General features: G+C 51.8%; 1 protein-coding gene across 6 annotated transcripts in view; it reads right to left on the minus strand.

The window, feature by feature from the left end:
• The window catches only part of RGS6 (regulator of G protein signaling 6), a 201815-nt gene that overhangs the window by 80365 nt on the left and 104067 nt on the right, over positions 1–17383 (minus strand). For 4 of the 6 annotated variants that reach the window (XM_075530606.1, XM_075530603.1, XM_075530609.1 and 1 more), the window contains exons 6-10: positions 14952–15028; positions 11684–11765; positions 10227–10301; positions 6841–6939; positions 5364–5425 (exon numbers count right to left, since the gene is read on the minus strand). In XM_075530606.1, the coding sequence (XP_075386721.1) occupies positions 5364–5425; positions 6841–6939; positions 10227–10301; positions 11684–11765; positions 14952–15028 (395 nt within the window). The remainder of the gene's footprint in view (positions 1–5363; positions 5426–6840; positions 6940–10226; positions 10302–11683; positions 11766–14951; positions 15029–17383) is intronic. The other 2 variants (XM_075530604.1, XM_075530607.1) reach the window with 2 other exon arrangements.

Below are 17383 nucleotides of genomic sequence, written 5' to 3' on the forward strand. Positions count from 1 at the left end.
CACACACAAGCAAGAGAGAAATGGGTTTGATTAGAGAAGAGAACAAAGGGCTAATAGAGACAAGGAAACTCCCACTAAAAAGAGAAGAAGTGGGACCTCTCCAGGGAAGGGGAGCAATGTGCGGGAAGCTCCCGACAGGCAGAGTTTAAATGCCCAGTGTAAGGCTCCTGACCTTGAACGCTCCAGGAAAATGGACTGAAATGCAATGCTCCTTCTTTGAGCAGGCGAGCCCACAGACCTCTGTGAGGGCCATTTTCATTTAAACTCGGTGGCAAGTGTTCCTCCTCTGGAAAATTCATTGCTGGGTGCGGGGACCACATTTCCTGCAGCCAAAATTAGGTAATGCTTTCCGACAGGTTTTCCTTGGTACTGCTTCCAGGCATCAAAGGCAGCCTAGGAGAGACGGTCAGGGTGCCGGCAGGCTGGCATCTCAGGGACCTCGATGCAGTTGTAGGGCCCACGGGGCAGGACGTTTGAAACTGGGAGGATCAGAGAAAATCTCTGCAGAGGCGTCAACCTCTTCACGCTCGGCCTCCCTCCCGCCCTAGAGCACCCGGTTAGTGGTGCCACGTGAGGGGGAGGAGGAGAGACTTGGAGTGGGACTGCAGAGTCAGCCTGCAGGGCCCACCATGTGGGAGGCTGGGAACAGGAGAGGGGGTGGGTGGGAAGAATTGCATTGGCACATCACTGCCACTCAGAGGGCCCACCTCACTCCCTAGCCCGCCCAGCTCATTCTGTCCCAGGCCCTGGGTCTCTGGTTCTTTCCAAAGCACCAAGAACCACTCCTACCTTCCTTGTATGCATACGAAGCACCAAGGACTGGACCTAGCAATGGGTTCCCTGCACTAACCTTGTCCGTTAAGTCCTACCACGATCTCTTTTTAAAGAGGTGGACATGGAGGCAAGAGAAGTCTTCAGGCCACAGGTAGAAAGTGGCTGCTGCAGGATGGATTCGAACCTGGGTGGTTGGCTCCAGATTTAACCCTGAACTGTTTGGTTTAATACCCTTAGTTTGAAACATTTTCTTATTTCTTCTCCTGATTGGTCTACCCACACCCTTTGTCTACTTGCACCTGACTCCAGCCAGTTCACGAAGGACCTTCCCAGTCGCCAGCTGTCCCCTGCCTGCCCCCCAAACCAGTTCTCCGTGGACTATGTGGAACATGATGGTCACCTTTTCTTGAGGGGCACCTGGAGCAGGCTCTGGAAACCAGACCTGTGCAGGGTGCGTCCACCTGAGAGAATCGAGCTGGGCAGGAGCCCAGTGGGCAGCCACCAGGGCCACCTCCCTGCCCAGCCCTGCAGAGCCCACAGACAGCTCGAGCTTCTGGCTTTACCTCCCGCTCACCCCTGTCTCACAGCCCTTGCATCTCTATCTGGGAGCTTCCCGTGGTTCTCATGGAAAACCTTTGTGCTGAGTTGGAAAGCGGCCTGTGGGAATAAGCCCCAGCTTTTGCTTTCCGAGGACTCTAGAGAGTTTGGCTTGGGAGTTGGGGCTAGCCCATTGGGATCATTTTGAAACCTAATTAGAGGGTACCAGGTGGGGGACCCTCCCTGAGAGCTCATAAACAAACAAACAACAGGTCCTGTCAGGCTCCCTTCCCCCACCCGGGCTCCCTCCCTTCCTCGGCCTCAGCGAGCAGGCACCTGTTCCCCCCCCCCCTCTCTCTCTTGGCCTGACTCTTGTGGGCTCTTCTCCCACATCGCAGATGTAAGACCCACTGCTTTGACTGTCTTACAAACCTATGTCCCTTCTGATCTGAGCTCTCAGGTCCGCCTGAATCGTGAGTGGTGGTGTCACTGAATCCTCAGGGACCAGATGAGCCCACCTGCAGGTTATGTATTCAAGGTGGAACTGACCCAGTTCTCCAGGAGCCAGCAGGGTTGGGGACGCTTCCTATATCGCAAGCTCCTCCCGGAGGTTCAAGTGCAGACCCACTGGGTCCATGCAGCTAGACCCAGGAAAGAGGCCCCCTGTGCACGCTCCCCTGTGATTGCCACTCACAGTGACCTTACAGAGGGTTCCAGGACTGTATGTCTGTACAGCAGCGGCCAAGCCACCTTTCTCTTGCAGAGCAGCTGGTGGGGGTGTTTGAACCCAACACCTACCCGATGACCCTAAAACCCTCTTCGGAGGCCCAGTGTTAGTAGTGGAAGCCAGCACAAGCATTATTGATAGCCCCTCTCCCAGGGAAAGAAACCCACCGGGCACAGACAGAACCAGCTCAGCAGCAACACAGCCTTTTGTGGTTGCCTGAGAGTGAGTGAGTGGTTCTCCCTTGGAGAGATCCCCTGAGTAACAGGTAGAACTGAGATCCTGAGGTCCTCGTGGCTCATTCCTCAGAAGCAGATCACTGGGTCCCCCCTGCCCCCTCCTCCCTGAGGTCCCTCTGGGTTGTAAACCCTTTCAGTTAACAGCCAGGTGTGTGAACCATGTGTATCAGCCAAGGAGTCTGAGGCAGCCTCAGGGGGTCTAAGGTATTGTTCAGAGTCGACTCCCCTAACTGACTGCCAAAAGAACAGACCGATCTGTCTTGCATGGAGGATTCCAGCCAGAATGCTCCATAGAAGCAAGGATGGCAAGACTCGGTCTCTCACCTCCATGGGCATGCTATCAGGAGAGGAGAAGGACATCATGCCCCTGGAGGAAATCATGGTTGGTAAAGTAGAAGGGCCGTGAAAAAGAGGAAGGCCCTCCTCCACTCAGTACCCCCTCAATGCAAGAATACTTTGTTCTAGTAGATTGGCATTCTATGATGCTCACCTTCCCGACACAATCGCTGGAGACAAAGCAGGTGCATAAGCAAATGTGGTGAAGAAAGCTGATGGTGCCTGTCTATCAAAAGATATAGTCTGGGGTCTTAAAGGCTTGAAGGTAAACAAGCGGCCATCTAGCTGAGAAGCAAGAAAGCCCACATGGAAGAAGCACAACAGCCTGTGTGATCATGAGGTGTTGAAGGGATCAGTTATCAGGCATTAAAGAACAAAAAATCATATCATTGCGTGCTCACCTCCCTGATATGACCGCTGAAGACAAATGGGTGCATAAGCAAATGTGGCGAAGAAAGCTGATGGTGCCCAGCTATCAAAAGATATAGCGTCTGGGGTCTTAAAGGCTTGAAGGTGAACAAGCGGTCATCTAGCTCAGAAGCAACAAAGCCCACATGGAAGAAGCACACCAGCCTGTGCGATCATGAGTTGTAGAAGGGATCAGGTATCAGGCATCATCAGAACACAAAATCATATCATTGTGAATGAGGAGAGGAGTGTGGAGTGGAGACCCAAAGCCCACTTGTAGGCCACTGGACATCCCCTTACAGAAGGGTCTTGGAGAGGAGACAAGCCAGTCAGGGTGAAGTGTAGCAATGATGAAACATACAACTTTCCTCTAGTTCCTACATGCTCCCCTCCTCCCACTATTATGATCCCAATTCTACCTTACAAATCTAGCTAGACCAGAGGATGTACACTGGTACAGATAGGAACTGGAAACACAGGGAATCCAGGGTGGATGATCCCTTCAGGACCAGTGGTATGAGAGGTGATACTGGGAGGGTGGAGGGAGGGTGGGTTGGAAAGGGGGAACCGATTACAAGGATCTACATATAACCTCCTTCCTGGGGGATGGACAACAGAAAAGTGGGTGAAGGGAGACATCAGATAGTCCAATATATGACAAAATAATAATTTGCAAATTATCAAGGGTTCATGGGGGTGGGGAGCGGGAGGGAGGGGAAAATTGAGGAGCTGATGCCAGGGGCTTGGGTGGAGAGCAGATGCTTTGAGAATGATGAGGGCAATGAATGTACAAATGTGCTTTTCACAATTGATGTATGGATGGATTGTGATAAGAGTTGTATGAGCCCCTAATAAAATGATTAAAAATAAAGATTTATAAAAAAAATTACATTGTCCAAAAAAAACAAACAAACACACACACAAAAGAAAAAGAGGAAGGCCCTTGATGAGCTGGACTGACCCAGTGGCTGCAACAACGGCTCAAACATGAGGACAATGGTGTGGGTGATGGTGCTTCGTTCTGCTGTACCAAGGGTGGGTCGCTATGAGTCTGAACAACAACAACACGATCCTATCTTAAGCCAACGGGGATCTGGGGTACTTCTGCAGCCCACTAGGAGCAAACACTCTAACGTACATCAGCTGACTTCTACAGTGTTGGCTGCTGTCCAGCCATCAGCATCTGTCCAAAGCACTTGCATGAAGAAAAATCTGAATATCACAGATTCTCAGCAGGAGGTGATTCCCCCACCTCCCCCAGGGGCCACTTGACCAGGTCCGGAGACACTTTTGGTTGCCACTGGAGCCCCTGAGGACTGGTGAACATCCTACCATCCCCAGGAGAGCTCCTACCACACAGACTTATCCAGACCAAATGTCAACAGTGCCAGCATTGAGCAATCTTGGACTTGATGCTGCCAACACCAGGAGCCCCAGTCGAGGGCGCCTGCCAGGCTCCCGCAGGCAGGACGTGCATTGAAGCTTTGGGGTTGGAGTTTCCTAGCCTCAATCTGTGGTCACTGATCTAGAGAGAAGCTGTAGATGAACCCAGGGGCCAGAGGAGACAGGCTGAGAGGTGGCCCACCCTGCCGGTCACCCCTCTCCCCTGCGAGACCTGCAGGGCTAAAGAACTTGAACGCTGGCATCCAAGAAACACGAAGACTTAAGCCTTTGATTCCTTCAATGGCCGTATACGGGTGAGCTCAGGCTCAGGTCTGAGCTGCCTGATGACTTTTATTCCATAAAGACCCCCCCCAGGTGGTCTCCTCTCTTTACCCACCAGTTCAAAACCAGCAACAGTGTCTTCAGCTGATAAAATGGAGTCGCGTGCCCCCACCCACCCCGCCCCTGACATCTTCCCACTAGTTCACCGAGCGAAACATTGTAGTGCAAATACATCTTTGCAGTTGACTTGATGCAGCTCAGTGGTTGACGGTGTGTGGAGGTAAAACACCTCCGGATGCTCCAACCTGCCGGCTGCCACTGGGTCTGGGGCCAGGCCCTGGAAGGCTACACATAATTTCTCTCTCCCTGTAAAGTGAATCTGGGTGTTTTATAGCTGAAAGGGGAACAATGCCACTTGAATTCTTCAAGGGGCTGGAGGCAGAAGAGCATCATGTAGCTTTTAAGCACTCTCCCTTGATTGACAAGGTCGCATGGCCATCCCCTGAAACACGTTAGTTGGAAGACAGGTCTTGACACAACCCGGGGCATGTCTATTATCTTAGCTCTACGCTCATGCCTGTGGTATTTTTCGCATCGACTGTGGTTGGGGCTCTTGGAATGGCACACACTGTTAAGCACAGCCTGTAGCATTTCAGGGATATTACAGAGAGGAGACATACCTTTCAGCCACTTTGGACATTTTTAAACAATGTCTGTCGATCTGCGCATTCAAAAATGTTATCTGGGGAAAGAAAACACACTCATTAGGGTGAAAATAGGATTCTTTCCATGATCCACCCACCCCTTTCTCACCCCCTTAGAAGCCAGAACCCCATATATCTACTAAGGCTCAAATACCTCCCTAAGAAGGTTTCTCCAACCACACCCAGAAGTTCACTTCTATTGCCTGGCCTTTAACTGCGTACTCCCTTGGACTGCGTTTTATATATTTGGAGTCTTACAGAGCTCCAAGTGATTTCAAACTTAAAAGTGGCCTCTATTCGACAGAACTTAGCAACAGCATGGGCAGGCCTGTGTCCCATACACACCCGTTTTGACTAATCCCTAGTCTCTTTCTCCATTGTACCTTTCACAGTACATCACACATACGTGGCCTTGGTGCATGTGACAGGAAGCACCCGACAGCTATTTAGCGTATGTCTGTTTCTTCTTCCTAACCCAACAGTAGATGTGTCGGGGGCAAGCATCTGAAGGCCTACCCTTTGGGTTCCCAGAAGCCAGCAAAGCATCACAGGGGATATTGTTATGAGCTGCCATTGGCCATGACCCAGGGTAACCCCAGGCACAGTGGAAAGGTATGCCGCATGGTCCTACCTCAGCTCCAACCATCAATAGCTGATGACACCATTGTGATCCTCAGGGTGTTTGTTTGTTTGTTTGCTTGCTTTCCAGATTTTTTGAAGTAGATCCCTAGGCCTATCCTCTTGGTCTGCCTTAGTCTCAAGGCCCCGACTCAGGGCGACCCCGCAGAACAGGGTACAACTGCCCCTGGGGGTGTCTGAGCCTGTCACTCTTTACAGGAGTAGAAAGCCTCATCTTTCTTCCAAAGAGTGGTTGGTGGTTTCGAACTGCTGACCTTGTGGTTGGCAGCCCAAGGTGTAACCACTAGGCCACCAGGGCAAAGTGTAATGTAAAGGCCCTGAGACAGCCTCCAGAGAGGCAAGGAAACTCGTCATCCTACGTGGACCTGGACTGATCAGCTGACTCCTCATCAGGAAAGAAAACAGCACAGCACCAGAGCGTTCTCTAGTGGCCACTGGGAGCGGGCATGTCTTTATCCTTCCATGAGCCCTGCAAATCACGGCTTGCACCAAGTCAGAGGTCCTGGCCTGGCTCACTCTGGGACCACATGGTGATTTTTAAGAGTCCTGTGATCTGAGACCTTCCCTCCTCCTGGCTTCCATGGCTGTCCACTGGACACCTGACTTTCATCCTCATCCACAGAGCAGGGACAGCTCCACTAAGTGCTGGGGGCGTGGGGGTGGGGGGCTTGGTCAAGAGTGTTTCCCCCCAGCTTCCATGGACACACAGTGTGCAAACCTGGGCTCCGCTCTCACTGGCTACTCCACCTCCACCCCCAGCCCCACCTCCTACCCACCCCAGCTCACCCGAGAGGGTGGTAGTTGGTACACTGACCTGTTTCCGGATGTCCTCCTTTGTCGTTTTCCTGACAGGCTGGGTGGGTACATGCACGGGGCTTTGCGACTGGGACTCATCTGTCACGCCGTACACGGACTGGAGGAGAAGCCAGAGCAGAGAATGATAGATACATCCTTGGACAGGAGGGTGCCTCAGAAGCCAGCTAGTTCATTCGTGCTTCAAACCCCTCCCGGCCCCCCTAGACAAGAGGTGCTGGCCTCTGCCTGACTTCTCCAGCGGTGGGGGACTCTGCTTCCGGAGGCAGCTCATCCCTTGCCTGGGTGCCCACTGGTAGAATATCTTTCCTTTCATGGAGCTGACAACTGTGTCCTAGCGAGTCAGAGTTGCCCAGGAGTGGTCCATAGACCATCAGCCAAGAATCTGGAGACACTTCTAAAGATGCAGATGGATCAGGCCACTCTACCCCCGGCCATCTGCATCCATATTTGGGGGAGTGAGCCTTCATCAAATGCCCCAGGTGACCCTGAGGCACCAGAGAGCTCAAGAACCACGGGTGAAGCTGATGCCCGTCAGATCCTCTCCAGGAGGGTGAGAGGTTGCCCAACTCGAAGACCAGTGGGTGCGTGCAGAGTGTGGAATTGGTACAAGTTCTGCGGGATCTATTTGCAACAATGAAATAAAACAAAATTATTATTATTTTAAAAGATCCACTTTAGGCTTTCTGTTGGTCCCCAGATAACGCGTCCTACTGCTTATCCCACTGAGATGGCTGGGTCTCGATATTTGCCTTTCCAGTAGAACATTCTCCTGGCCTCCCTTTCTCTGTCTGCCCAGAGCTGTGGCTATTTCTCGAGCAGTATTTTGTGAGAGAACCCCACTAAAGGTACTCTCTGCTTTTGGCGGGTGTGGTGTTGGGAAGGCTGAATCAGGGTGTGCAAAGCATGGATGGAATCTGTAAAATCGAGAGGTTGCAGATAGGATGGATGCGGGCTTGGTGAGATTCTGGAATAGAACTGTCCTTGGTGCTACTTGCTACCAAGTCCACTCCAAGTCAGGGGGCCCCACGTGTCCTGGGTAGGACTGTGCTCTCCAGGCTGTGAGCCTGCCGAAACGAACGGCCATGTCTGCCTTTTGAGGGACCGCTGGGGGGTCCAAACCTCCAACCTTGTCGCCAGCACTTAATCGCTATTAAAGATTAAGTGAGGACATTTTAAGACCGATATTATAAAATCCCACCACTTGCCTGTCAGTGTGTCCTACAGGAAAGAGAACAAATGATATATACAGCATTGAAGAAATCACTGCAGAAGAACTCTTTAAGTGCTGAAAAGCAAAGAGGTTACTTTGAGGACTAAGGTGCACCAGGGTATTTTCAATGGCCTCGCGTGCCTGTGAAAGTTGGACACTGTGCCAGGAAGACGGAAGAAGCATGGATGCGTTTGAATGATGGAGACTATGAACAGGACCATGCACTGCCCAAACAGCAAACGAGCCAGTCATGGGAGAAGTATGGCCAGAAGGCTCCCAGGAGGGAGACTTTGTCTCACGTACTTTGGCCATGCTGTCAGGAGAGGCCAGTCCCTGGGGAAGGCTATGATGCTTGGTGAGGCAGAGGGGCAGCAACATGAGAAGGCCCTTGATGAGTCGGATGGGCGCAGTGGCTGTCTCCATGGGCTCAAATAAAATAACAATTGTGAGGATGGTGCCGGACCGGGCAGTGTTTTGTTCTGCTGCTACGTAGGGTCCCTATGAGTTGGCACCGACTCGATGCCACCTAACAGCAATAACAGCATTATAAAATGATACGATGTCTACGCACCCCAGGGAAGAGCCATGCTTGAAAACACAAGAGGTTTATACATGAGAGGAAGAATTGGAGTGTAAGACAGTTAAAGTTTATTGTGCCAACCTGGCCCAGAAACACATGTGGGATTTATTGAAGGGCAGAGAGAAAAATGGCTTGGTGAGCCTCACCTTTCTAGTTCTTGGGTCTCTTGCTCTCTGATGGTCGGACCAGGGTGTAGCTGCCTTAGCTAGTTCTTTGCCTCAGCTGGCAATGCTCACTTCCTGTGAGACATCCCTGAGAAGAAGCCACATGGACCTAGCCCGATGCAGCCCTGGGTGCTGGAGCAGCTGTGTGGAGACCTCTGCCAGCACTGAGATGCTTAGACGCTCACTGATTTGGCTTTCCTCCTGCAGTCGGCATCATTGCATGTGTTTTGTGGAGGAGGAGGACTTTGTAGATCAATGTAGGACATATGGGCTAATGTCAGACTTATGGGCTTGGGCAGCACTGGGTTGGGATGCTTTCTTAATGTACACTTACCCTTTATATGAAACTCTCTCTTATACATAGGCGTTTCTGTGGATTTGTTTCTCTAGTCTACCCAGACTAACACAGAGAAAAGGCAGAGAGAGAGAGAGAGAGAGACACCGATAGAGTGAGAATGAGAGAGGTCCACAGTGGACCACTGCAGGACACAGGGATGTTTTGGGATCCCATCTGGAGGACAGCTGTGTCCCCCAGGTCATGGGTGGCATGGAGAGGGTGGTGCATCCTTGGGCATACCATGACCACTGCCCTGCCCAGTCAACTGGGACACAAGTGACCCTGGGTCACTCACAATTGGGAAAGACGATGGTTTGGATGATCCGTCATTGTCAGCTGCCACTGGGGTCATCTCCCAGCTCAAGGCAACCCAAATACAATAGGACCTGACCCTCATGATCTGAAGTGGGCAATGGCTGATCTCCAGAAGCAGATCCCCAGGCCTTACTTCCTAGTCTTAGTGTGGCAGCACCAGGGCAGTCTGCTCAGCACCATGGCAACATACACGCCTCCATTGAGAGGGATGTTGGCTATCCGCTGGGTCTCTCACCATGAAGGAAGGCATTCTAGTGTGGTGCTCCACTGTCCCCTGATGGCCCAGCCAAGCAAAGTCCTGTGGGCACACCCCCTTCTTTGTCCTTTAGTTTCTTTGGCTCCTGATGCCTTCCCAGAGTCAACTACTACGCAGGGGCTTCACACAGTTCGTGGGAATATGCTGTTACCCTTCCCTTCCATTTTCCCATGAGCCTTTTGAAGAGCACCCTTGTATTTGGCCCCCAGACCACAGAATACCCAAAGGCCCCAAAGAGGCCCCCCACTGCCCCTCCTGGGTGCCCCTTGTCGTCTGTACCCACCCCACTCCCCACCCACGGCAGCTGTGCCCTTGCCATCCTCCCTGACCGTGGGCTCCAGGAGGGTGTGCCACTGGGCCCAGCAGCCAGCAGGGCGCCGGCACCATCATCCATGGTATCTGAAGAAGGAGTGGGCGGTCCCCGTGGTGAAGTGTGCCCGAACCACCCACAGCGCACCAGTGGGTGAGCAGGGGCGTGCTCGTCACCCGAGCGAAGGTCTCATGCAGCAAACCGAAGCGAACCTTTTTAACCTTTTGTGGATTCTTCAGGCGCCGGCACTTTCTGATATCCATTTCGGTTGTGTTCACACAGCCTGGCTGAGGGAAAAATCAAACCAAAACAAACCCATCAGCTCAATGGCCAAGTGAAAATTACCCTCCCACCTTGGCCCAAATCGCCTCTGTCCCATCACTGGCGAGCCCTGCTTTCCTCGGGGCCACATGCACTTCCTTTTGGCAAGATACTTCATCCCCAGGGTGCCCTTCTTCTCCACAGAGCTCTCAGATAAACTGGAAAAGCATGGTGAGGATACAGGGAGGGCATGATGTACAGCTCGTGGCCCCACACTTCGTATTCAAGGAGACAAGATCAGTGCAGCCACCGCCGCCTTGCTTAGTTCACCCAGGTAACTGCCTACAAAGACCCTGCTCCCAAGAGAGGCGCTGTCAGGTCATTGGTTGGACTCAGCTCTTAGCCACCAGGGGCAGTTGAGTCCGTTCCAACTCATAGTGACCCCACGATGCCCTAGTCGTGCTCTGCTCCACTCGGGGAGAGAGGATGACAAGGCTTTCTCCCGAGGCACCACGGGGTGAACTCGAACCAGCAACCTTTTGGTGACTAGAGGGTCAGTTAACCAACTGTACCACCCAAACCAACACCAACCCAACTCATTGCCCCAGAGTTGATGTCCCACCCACGGCGACTCTGTAGGACAAAATAGAACTGCCCCTGCAGGTATGCAAGGATTAAATATTTACAGGAACAGAGAGCCTCATCTCTCTCCAAAAGAGCAGCTGGTGGATTCGAACTAAGAGCCATGTAGTTAGAAGCCCAACTCGTAGCCCACTACACCACCAGGGCTGCCTATTATACCACCTACGGACCCCCTACTCAGCTTTTAGGAAGGCTGAAGTACTTTATTCATTTTAGTTCCATCTCAACCAGGAAAACATTATGATTCATTTTCCTAACCTAAAATTAGGAATTGTTTGAAAGAGACTCAAGTAAACTACAGCATCTAAGGCAGTGGATGTTGAAAAGAGGAGCTGATTGATCCCAAGGGCTCAAGTGGAAGGAAGATGTTCTGAAAATGATGATGCAACATACGGACAAGTGTGCTTGATGCAACTGGTTGATGGATTGTTATAAGATCTCTATGAGCACCCCCGCCATAAAATGATTAATCATTAAAAAATGTTTATTTTGGGAATGGGAATTCCTGGGGCATGAAGGCTCCTGATGGAATTCCCATGAACGCTCCTCATTTCCAACCCTGTGTTGTCACGGATGGATTGTTTTAAAAGGTAGAATGTCATGTGTTCCAGAGAAATCTCCTGAGCGGGATGGGCCCACGGCATTGCCAAGTGGGCTTCACAGGAAAGGGCAGGACATTCTTGAAGAAGGAGACACCCGGGGGGGAAGAGCATTTCCTTCAAGAGGAGGAAACAGGCGATCCAGCGCCCAGGCAGGGCTTTCTCACCACGGGCCGATGGACATCCCAAAAGGCTCGCTCCTGACTGTCCAGGATCTTCCTTTCGGTCTTGTCCTTCTTCCGATCAATCCTGAAAGGGGAAGGAAAGGAAACCAGTGGCTCTTGCATTCTGTATTTCTCCTGGGCCGTACCCCAACCCGCTCCCCTGCCACCCCCCTTTCTTCCCCACCACCCACTTTAGGAGCTCAGTGGACCCAGGCCAACAGAGGCCCTGCCTCGGCACCCAGCTCGCTGTCGCCTGTGTGAATTGTTTCTGATTCCTGGTGGCCCTGCGGGTCCCAGAGGCTTTCTTCATCACCCTCTTTATGGAAGCACACGACCAGGCCTTTCATCTGCAGCACGATGGGTGGGTTTGAACGGCCAACCTTTCCAATAGTAGCCCAGAGCAAAACCACGGTGCCCCCCGGGGCCTCCTGTCTGGAAAACGTGGGCTGCCGACGTCCTCCAGGAGACGCCTCCGAGCCCCTCTTTGCTTTAGGCTCAACCACTTCACCACATAGGTGCTGGCTCTGTGGGCTTGCAACTATCCGTTTGAGCTAGTTTATTGTGCCAACCTGGCCAGTAAACAGTGTGAGGGTAATTGAAGGGCGGAGGGATAAATGGCTCAGTGAGCCTCGCCTTTCAAGTTCTTGGGTCTCTTGCTTTCTGACGGTCGGACCAAGGCGCAATTGTCTTAGCAAGTTCTCTGCTCCAGCTAGCAAGGCTCACTTCCTGCAAGACATCTCTGAGGAGAAGTCACATGGACCTACCCCGATGCAGCCCTGGATGCTGGAGCAGCCGTGTGGAGACCCCTGCCAGCGCCGAGATGCTTATACATTCACTGACTCAGCTTTCCTCCTGCAGTTGGTATCATAGTGTGTGTTTTGTGAGATGGAGGAGGACTTTGTAAATTGGTGTTGGACATGTGGGTTAATGGGTTAATGGACTTGTGGGCTTGGGCAGCACTGGGTTGGGATATTTTCTTGATGTGCACTTACCCTTTATAGAAAACTCTCTCTTATACATGAGTGTCTGTGGTTCTGTTTCTCTAAAGCACCCAGACTAACACACTGTTTGAATGATTACAGTTTAGACTATGACAAGCCAGGCCATCCGAGGAGTCCGGGCATGGAGATGGCAGGGAGGAACAGAGCCGGGGGCTTGCCCACGTCCCCCTCTCTGAGGTCAGCAGGAATGTCCCCCTAGTGCAGGCTGAAACTGTGTTCAGAAAAGAACTGAAGCCACCTGCAGTCTCAAAAGCAGGGTGATGGCCCTGGTGTGGGACAAGATCCAGGCTGGGGGAGGGGACACGTGTTGCCAGAGAGATCTTGCAGGAGACAAAGGCTTGATCAGCAGCATGGGCAAGAGGCTTTCAAGACAATGTGCGTTACTCCATGTGGTCCCTCTAAGCATCACTCGGATTCATCACCTCGTGACTTCTGGTGTTCGGCTCTCTTGGGAGCACTTTCGGGTACTGAGCTGAAATAAACGCATCTTCACCTTGTGACTTTGGTGGGTGTAACAATTAACATGTACTCTGATGGTCCCACAACTATAATGTAATCACAGCATTCATCCAAAGAGTTCATGGAGAAAGGTGGCCGTGAACAAAGCCCCACCTTCTCCCCTTTTGGTAACCTGCTGCTGTTTGACTTGTGAAGTCTGAACCGATGCCCTTCTCCCCAGGGACTCCTGGGTCCACAGGGACCATTCAGCCTCAAGTAAGTGCCAGGCTTCTCCTGTCACAACTCAGCACTCAGTCCCTGGTGCCCACCTCCCTCGGGGGGCTGCTGGGAACACCCAGCTAGTCAGTAGGTGGCTGGCATCGTGGGCAGGGGAAAGACTCAACTCTCAATGGGGCTCACTGCCCTCAAGTTGATGCCTATTCAGAGCGACCCCATAGGACAGAGTAGAACTGGCCCTGTGGGTTTCTGAGATTACAACTCTTCAGGGGAGTAGAAAGCTTCGTCATTCTCCCTTGGTGCGGCTGGTGGTTTCAAACTGCTGACCTTGAAGTTAGCAGCCCGGTTCGTAAATCAATAGGCCACCAGAGCTCCTGACAGGGGAGAGACAGAGGCATGCAAAGAAATGCAACAGTGATTGGCAATATGCAGGCCACTGGAGCAAATGGCCTTGTGGGTCATTTCACCTGGGTTCCTCATCTACAACCTGGGACCAAACTCTTGCCCTGGGCTGCGCTACCTCCCACAGAGGATGAGCCACATCCTCCGGAGGCCTGGGCCGTGGGAGCAGGAGTCTGTGCACATGCAAGTGGTGTCCTAGGGAAGAGGGACTTGATGCTTTCAGCTTCCACTGCCTGGCTCACTCCGAGACCCTCGGCCGGCAGGACGAGGGAGATTGCCCAAGCAGTCTCGTTTCCAGATTGCAGAGCAGCTGGTGGACACCCACGCTGCTGGGGCGAGGGGGCTTTATTCCCTATGCCCCAATCTGCCTGCGTGTCTTTCCTCAGAGCTCATGCCTGCAAGAAGCAGCAGCTTCTCCCAAATGCCCCAGGAGGGAAAAAGACAATATGGGAAGAAGGAAAAGCGACCTTATCGGTGGATCTGAAAGACTCAGTAGAGGCTGCCTGGGTTAGTCTTTTCCGGCCCCTGTCTGAACCAGCCTGCCCTTGGGTTGCCTGTTCTCTTCCTGCAGTGATCTCTTAGCCCTGATGGGTGGGGGATAAGAGGGGCGCAGACTGTAAATACCTATCTCTGTCCATGATGGACAAATTCAATTCAAGGGGAAGAGCCATGGCCACAAATCCAAAGTCATGGCCTTTGGCATCATGAGCTGATATTTCTCAATTCATCTGCCAGGCTTCCAAACAAGCTGATTTTTTGGACTGGTTCCAGACCCCTGCCCTGGGGAGAAAAGGGCTATGGGATGACCTCCTTCAAATTCCTCCAAGGTCATCTATGAAGAATGAGCCCCTGACTACCAGCAAGGGCTTTCAGCCTCTGTGTGCAGAAGGACAGAGCTGAAACTCTTTATGGAAACAGTGCAGCTTGACCCGGACTCTGGTGTCCGAGAGGACCCACCCCCCCGACCCCTCTGCCCGCCGAAGTCCACCCTTGTGAAATGTTGAGGGGCAAGAGTTACAAAGACAAAATATCCATCCTGGTCTTCATTTCCTCTCCGTAGTTCTTAAGAGTGACAAACGCAGGCAGGCCGAGTGGGGAAGGGACGCCTCCCTTGGACTACCTCACTCAGCACACCATCTCCGAATCCCAGAGTCTTATTGGTTCCCCTCCCCCACTCTGACAAGTTCACCTACTTCACTTGCGCTTCGGCTTGCATAAAGATGAATTCCCATTTCCTTGCAAAGGCCCGCTGGAGTCTGGCTAAGTTTTCCTAATGAGAAACGAGACAAGGAGAAGGTATTAATTATTGTATGTAAGCACGTGATGCCGATGCCTACTACAAGGCAGCCATATATTTTTGTTACGCCCAACAACACAGAAGCGGCCCACTCTGAACCTACAGGATGCCAACCTACTTCAACTTCGCCCCCTATCCGACTGTACAGAGGTGAACTGTGAATATTGAAGCACACGCTGATCAGACTGCCAGTCTCTAGCGCACCCACCCCATTCCTGTCTTCGGGTCTCGTTTACAAACCCACGACTCCCACAGCACTTCTGGTAAGGACCCCTGACAAACAAGGGGGTGGCTCGTGATGATCTGATGCAGGTTTGGGGGAGGGGACTGTTGTCTCTGTGGGCATCTCAGAAAGCAAAACCAGCCAGGGAGGGATTTCTCAGGACTCAGCTCCCCGGAACCTTGGAAGGTCTCAAGAAGGAGAAGCTACCAGACCTGTCTTTAGCACCTTCTGAAAGTCCGGATTCGTAAGAGGACAAGCGGGCCAGTCAGTGTTGGTGGTGTGTACGGAAGGAAGCCCTTACACTGGGGAGAAGCGGTCCAGCGTTGCCTTTGGAGGAGAAGACAGGAGTATTTTATCCCAGCCTGTGATGTAGCTTGGGGAAGTGGCGGAAGGTGGGGTGGGGGGTACTTTGACAGGCTCCCTAAGGATTCCCCAAATTCTGATGGAGGGCAAAGCCAGAGCCCACAGCCTGCCTGCGGTGCCTTTTCTCAGAGCTCATGCGAGCACCTAATTGATCACCCTCAGTAGTGAATTATTAATATAAAAAGAGCACCAGACATGGACTCACAATTAGTACAAGGCTGGGTGGACAAGAACCTCTGAAAAACGGTCCCTTTGAATCCTTCACTCTTCTTAGAAGCCGAACTGCCCATGCCCGAGTCCATGGCGGAATAGCCATATAAATGAGGATACGCTCAGACCATGGTTAACAAGACAATGTAGGCTATGATGAAGATGATGGACATGGAAAGAGCCCTAAGATGCCTATAGTATCACCGCTGTTCGGTGCCATCAAGCTGGTTCCGAACGATGGCAGCGCGACCTGCAACAGAAGGGACCATGGCTTGAGCTCATGTCTCCAGCCTCAGGGGCAGTCCGTTTTGTCGTGGCATTTCCCCTTGTACGGCAGCCCCTCTTTTACCAGGCGTGGTGTGCTTCTCCGGGGACTCCTTCCTCCTGATAACGCATTCAAAGTCCACGAGACAAAGTCTCGCCATCTTCATAGCTAAGGGACGGTCTGGCTCTCCGCTCCTTCCGAGAGATTTGCTCATTCTCCTGGCAGCCTGTGGTGGAGTCAGCGGTCTAAGCCAGCACCACACGTCAAAGGTATCTGTTCCTCTTTGGTCTTCCCTATGCATCAGCCGGCTTTCAAATGCACATGAGACAATTAAAAATACCACGGCTTGGATCAGGCCTCAAAGTGACATCTTTGATTTCAACATTTTAAACAGATGGTTGGCAGCAGCTTCGCTGAAATGCAGTAAATTGTTTGATTTCTTTGTTTCTTTACTGTTTGATTTCTTGACTGCTACTTCCATCGGTGCTGAATGTGGAGCCAACTAAAATGAAATCCCTGACAACTCCATTCTTTTGTTCCCATTGATCACGATGCCTTAGAGTCTCTGACTTGGAAAAGCAGCAACTTATACCTAACATTTAGGACCTGATTCCATTTCTTTGAAAAGAACAAACATGTATGTGCAGAGGCGAGCACAGGGATTCCCTCATTGGAGGGCGGGGGGAGAGGGAGCTGTGGGCTCTTTGTTTTCCTTTCTTTGCGGTTTGAATTTTTGTTTTTTATAAGAGAAAAATTAAGAACAAATTTTTAATGGAGTAAATCCTTGTATTTTGAGAACAACACGCTCTGCAGTTTCTAAGCACGCTCTGTAGAATTTTAGCATGCTCTCTATCAATTTCAGAGCAGAGCATTATTTGGCTAGAGGAGAGAAAGACCAAATAAAATCCACCAGGGGTTGGGACCGTCTTGTCTGAGTGGGGTCTGGTCTAAAACAGGAAACACCGGATGGAGGGGCCTCATGCTTTTGCTGTCTGTCTTTCCCGGTGGCAGTGAGGGGGAAACGAGGTAGTCCCTTTTGGTATGAGGTGCAAAAGGAATAGCAAAGTCTTTAGAGAATGGTTGCTTTGGGAACATGAGGACAAACGGGGCAGGGATGCTCAGAACCACAGAACCACCATTCCAGGGTTGGCTTGGGAAGATCATGGTATTCTACTGTGTGTGTGTAAGGACGCTCATAGATATACATGGATGATTCGCCAGGTGCTGGGGGGTCTGGATGAATTCTGCATCCCCCTCTGGGATGGCC

Source organism: Tenrec ecaudatus, chromosome 14 (genome assembly GCF_050624435.1).
Source record: "Tenrec ecaudatus isolate mTenEca1 chromosome 14, mTenEca1.hap1, whole genome shotgun sequence".
Classification (NCBI taxonomy): domain Eukaryota; kingdom Metazoa; phylum Chordata; class Mammalia; order Afrosoricida; family Tenrecidae; genus Tenrec; species Tenrec ecaudatus.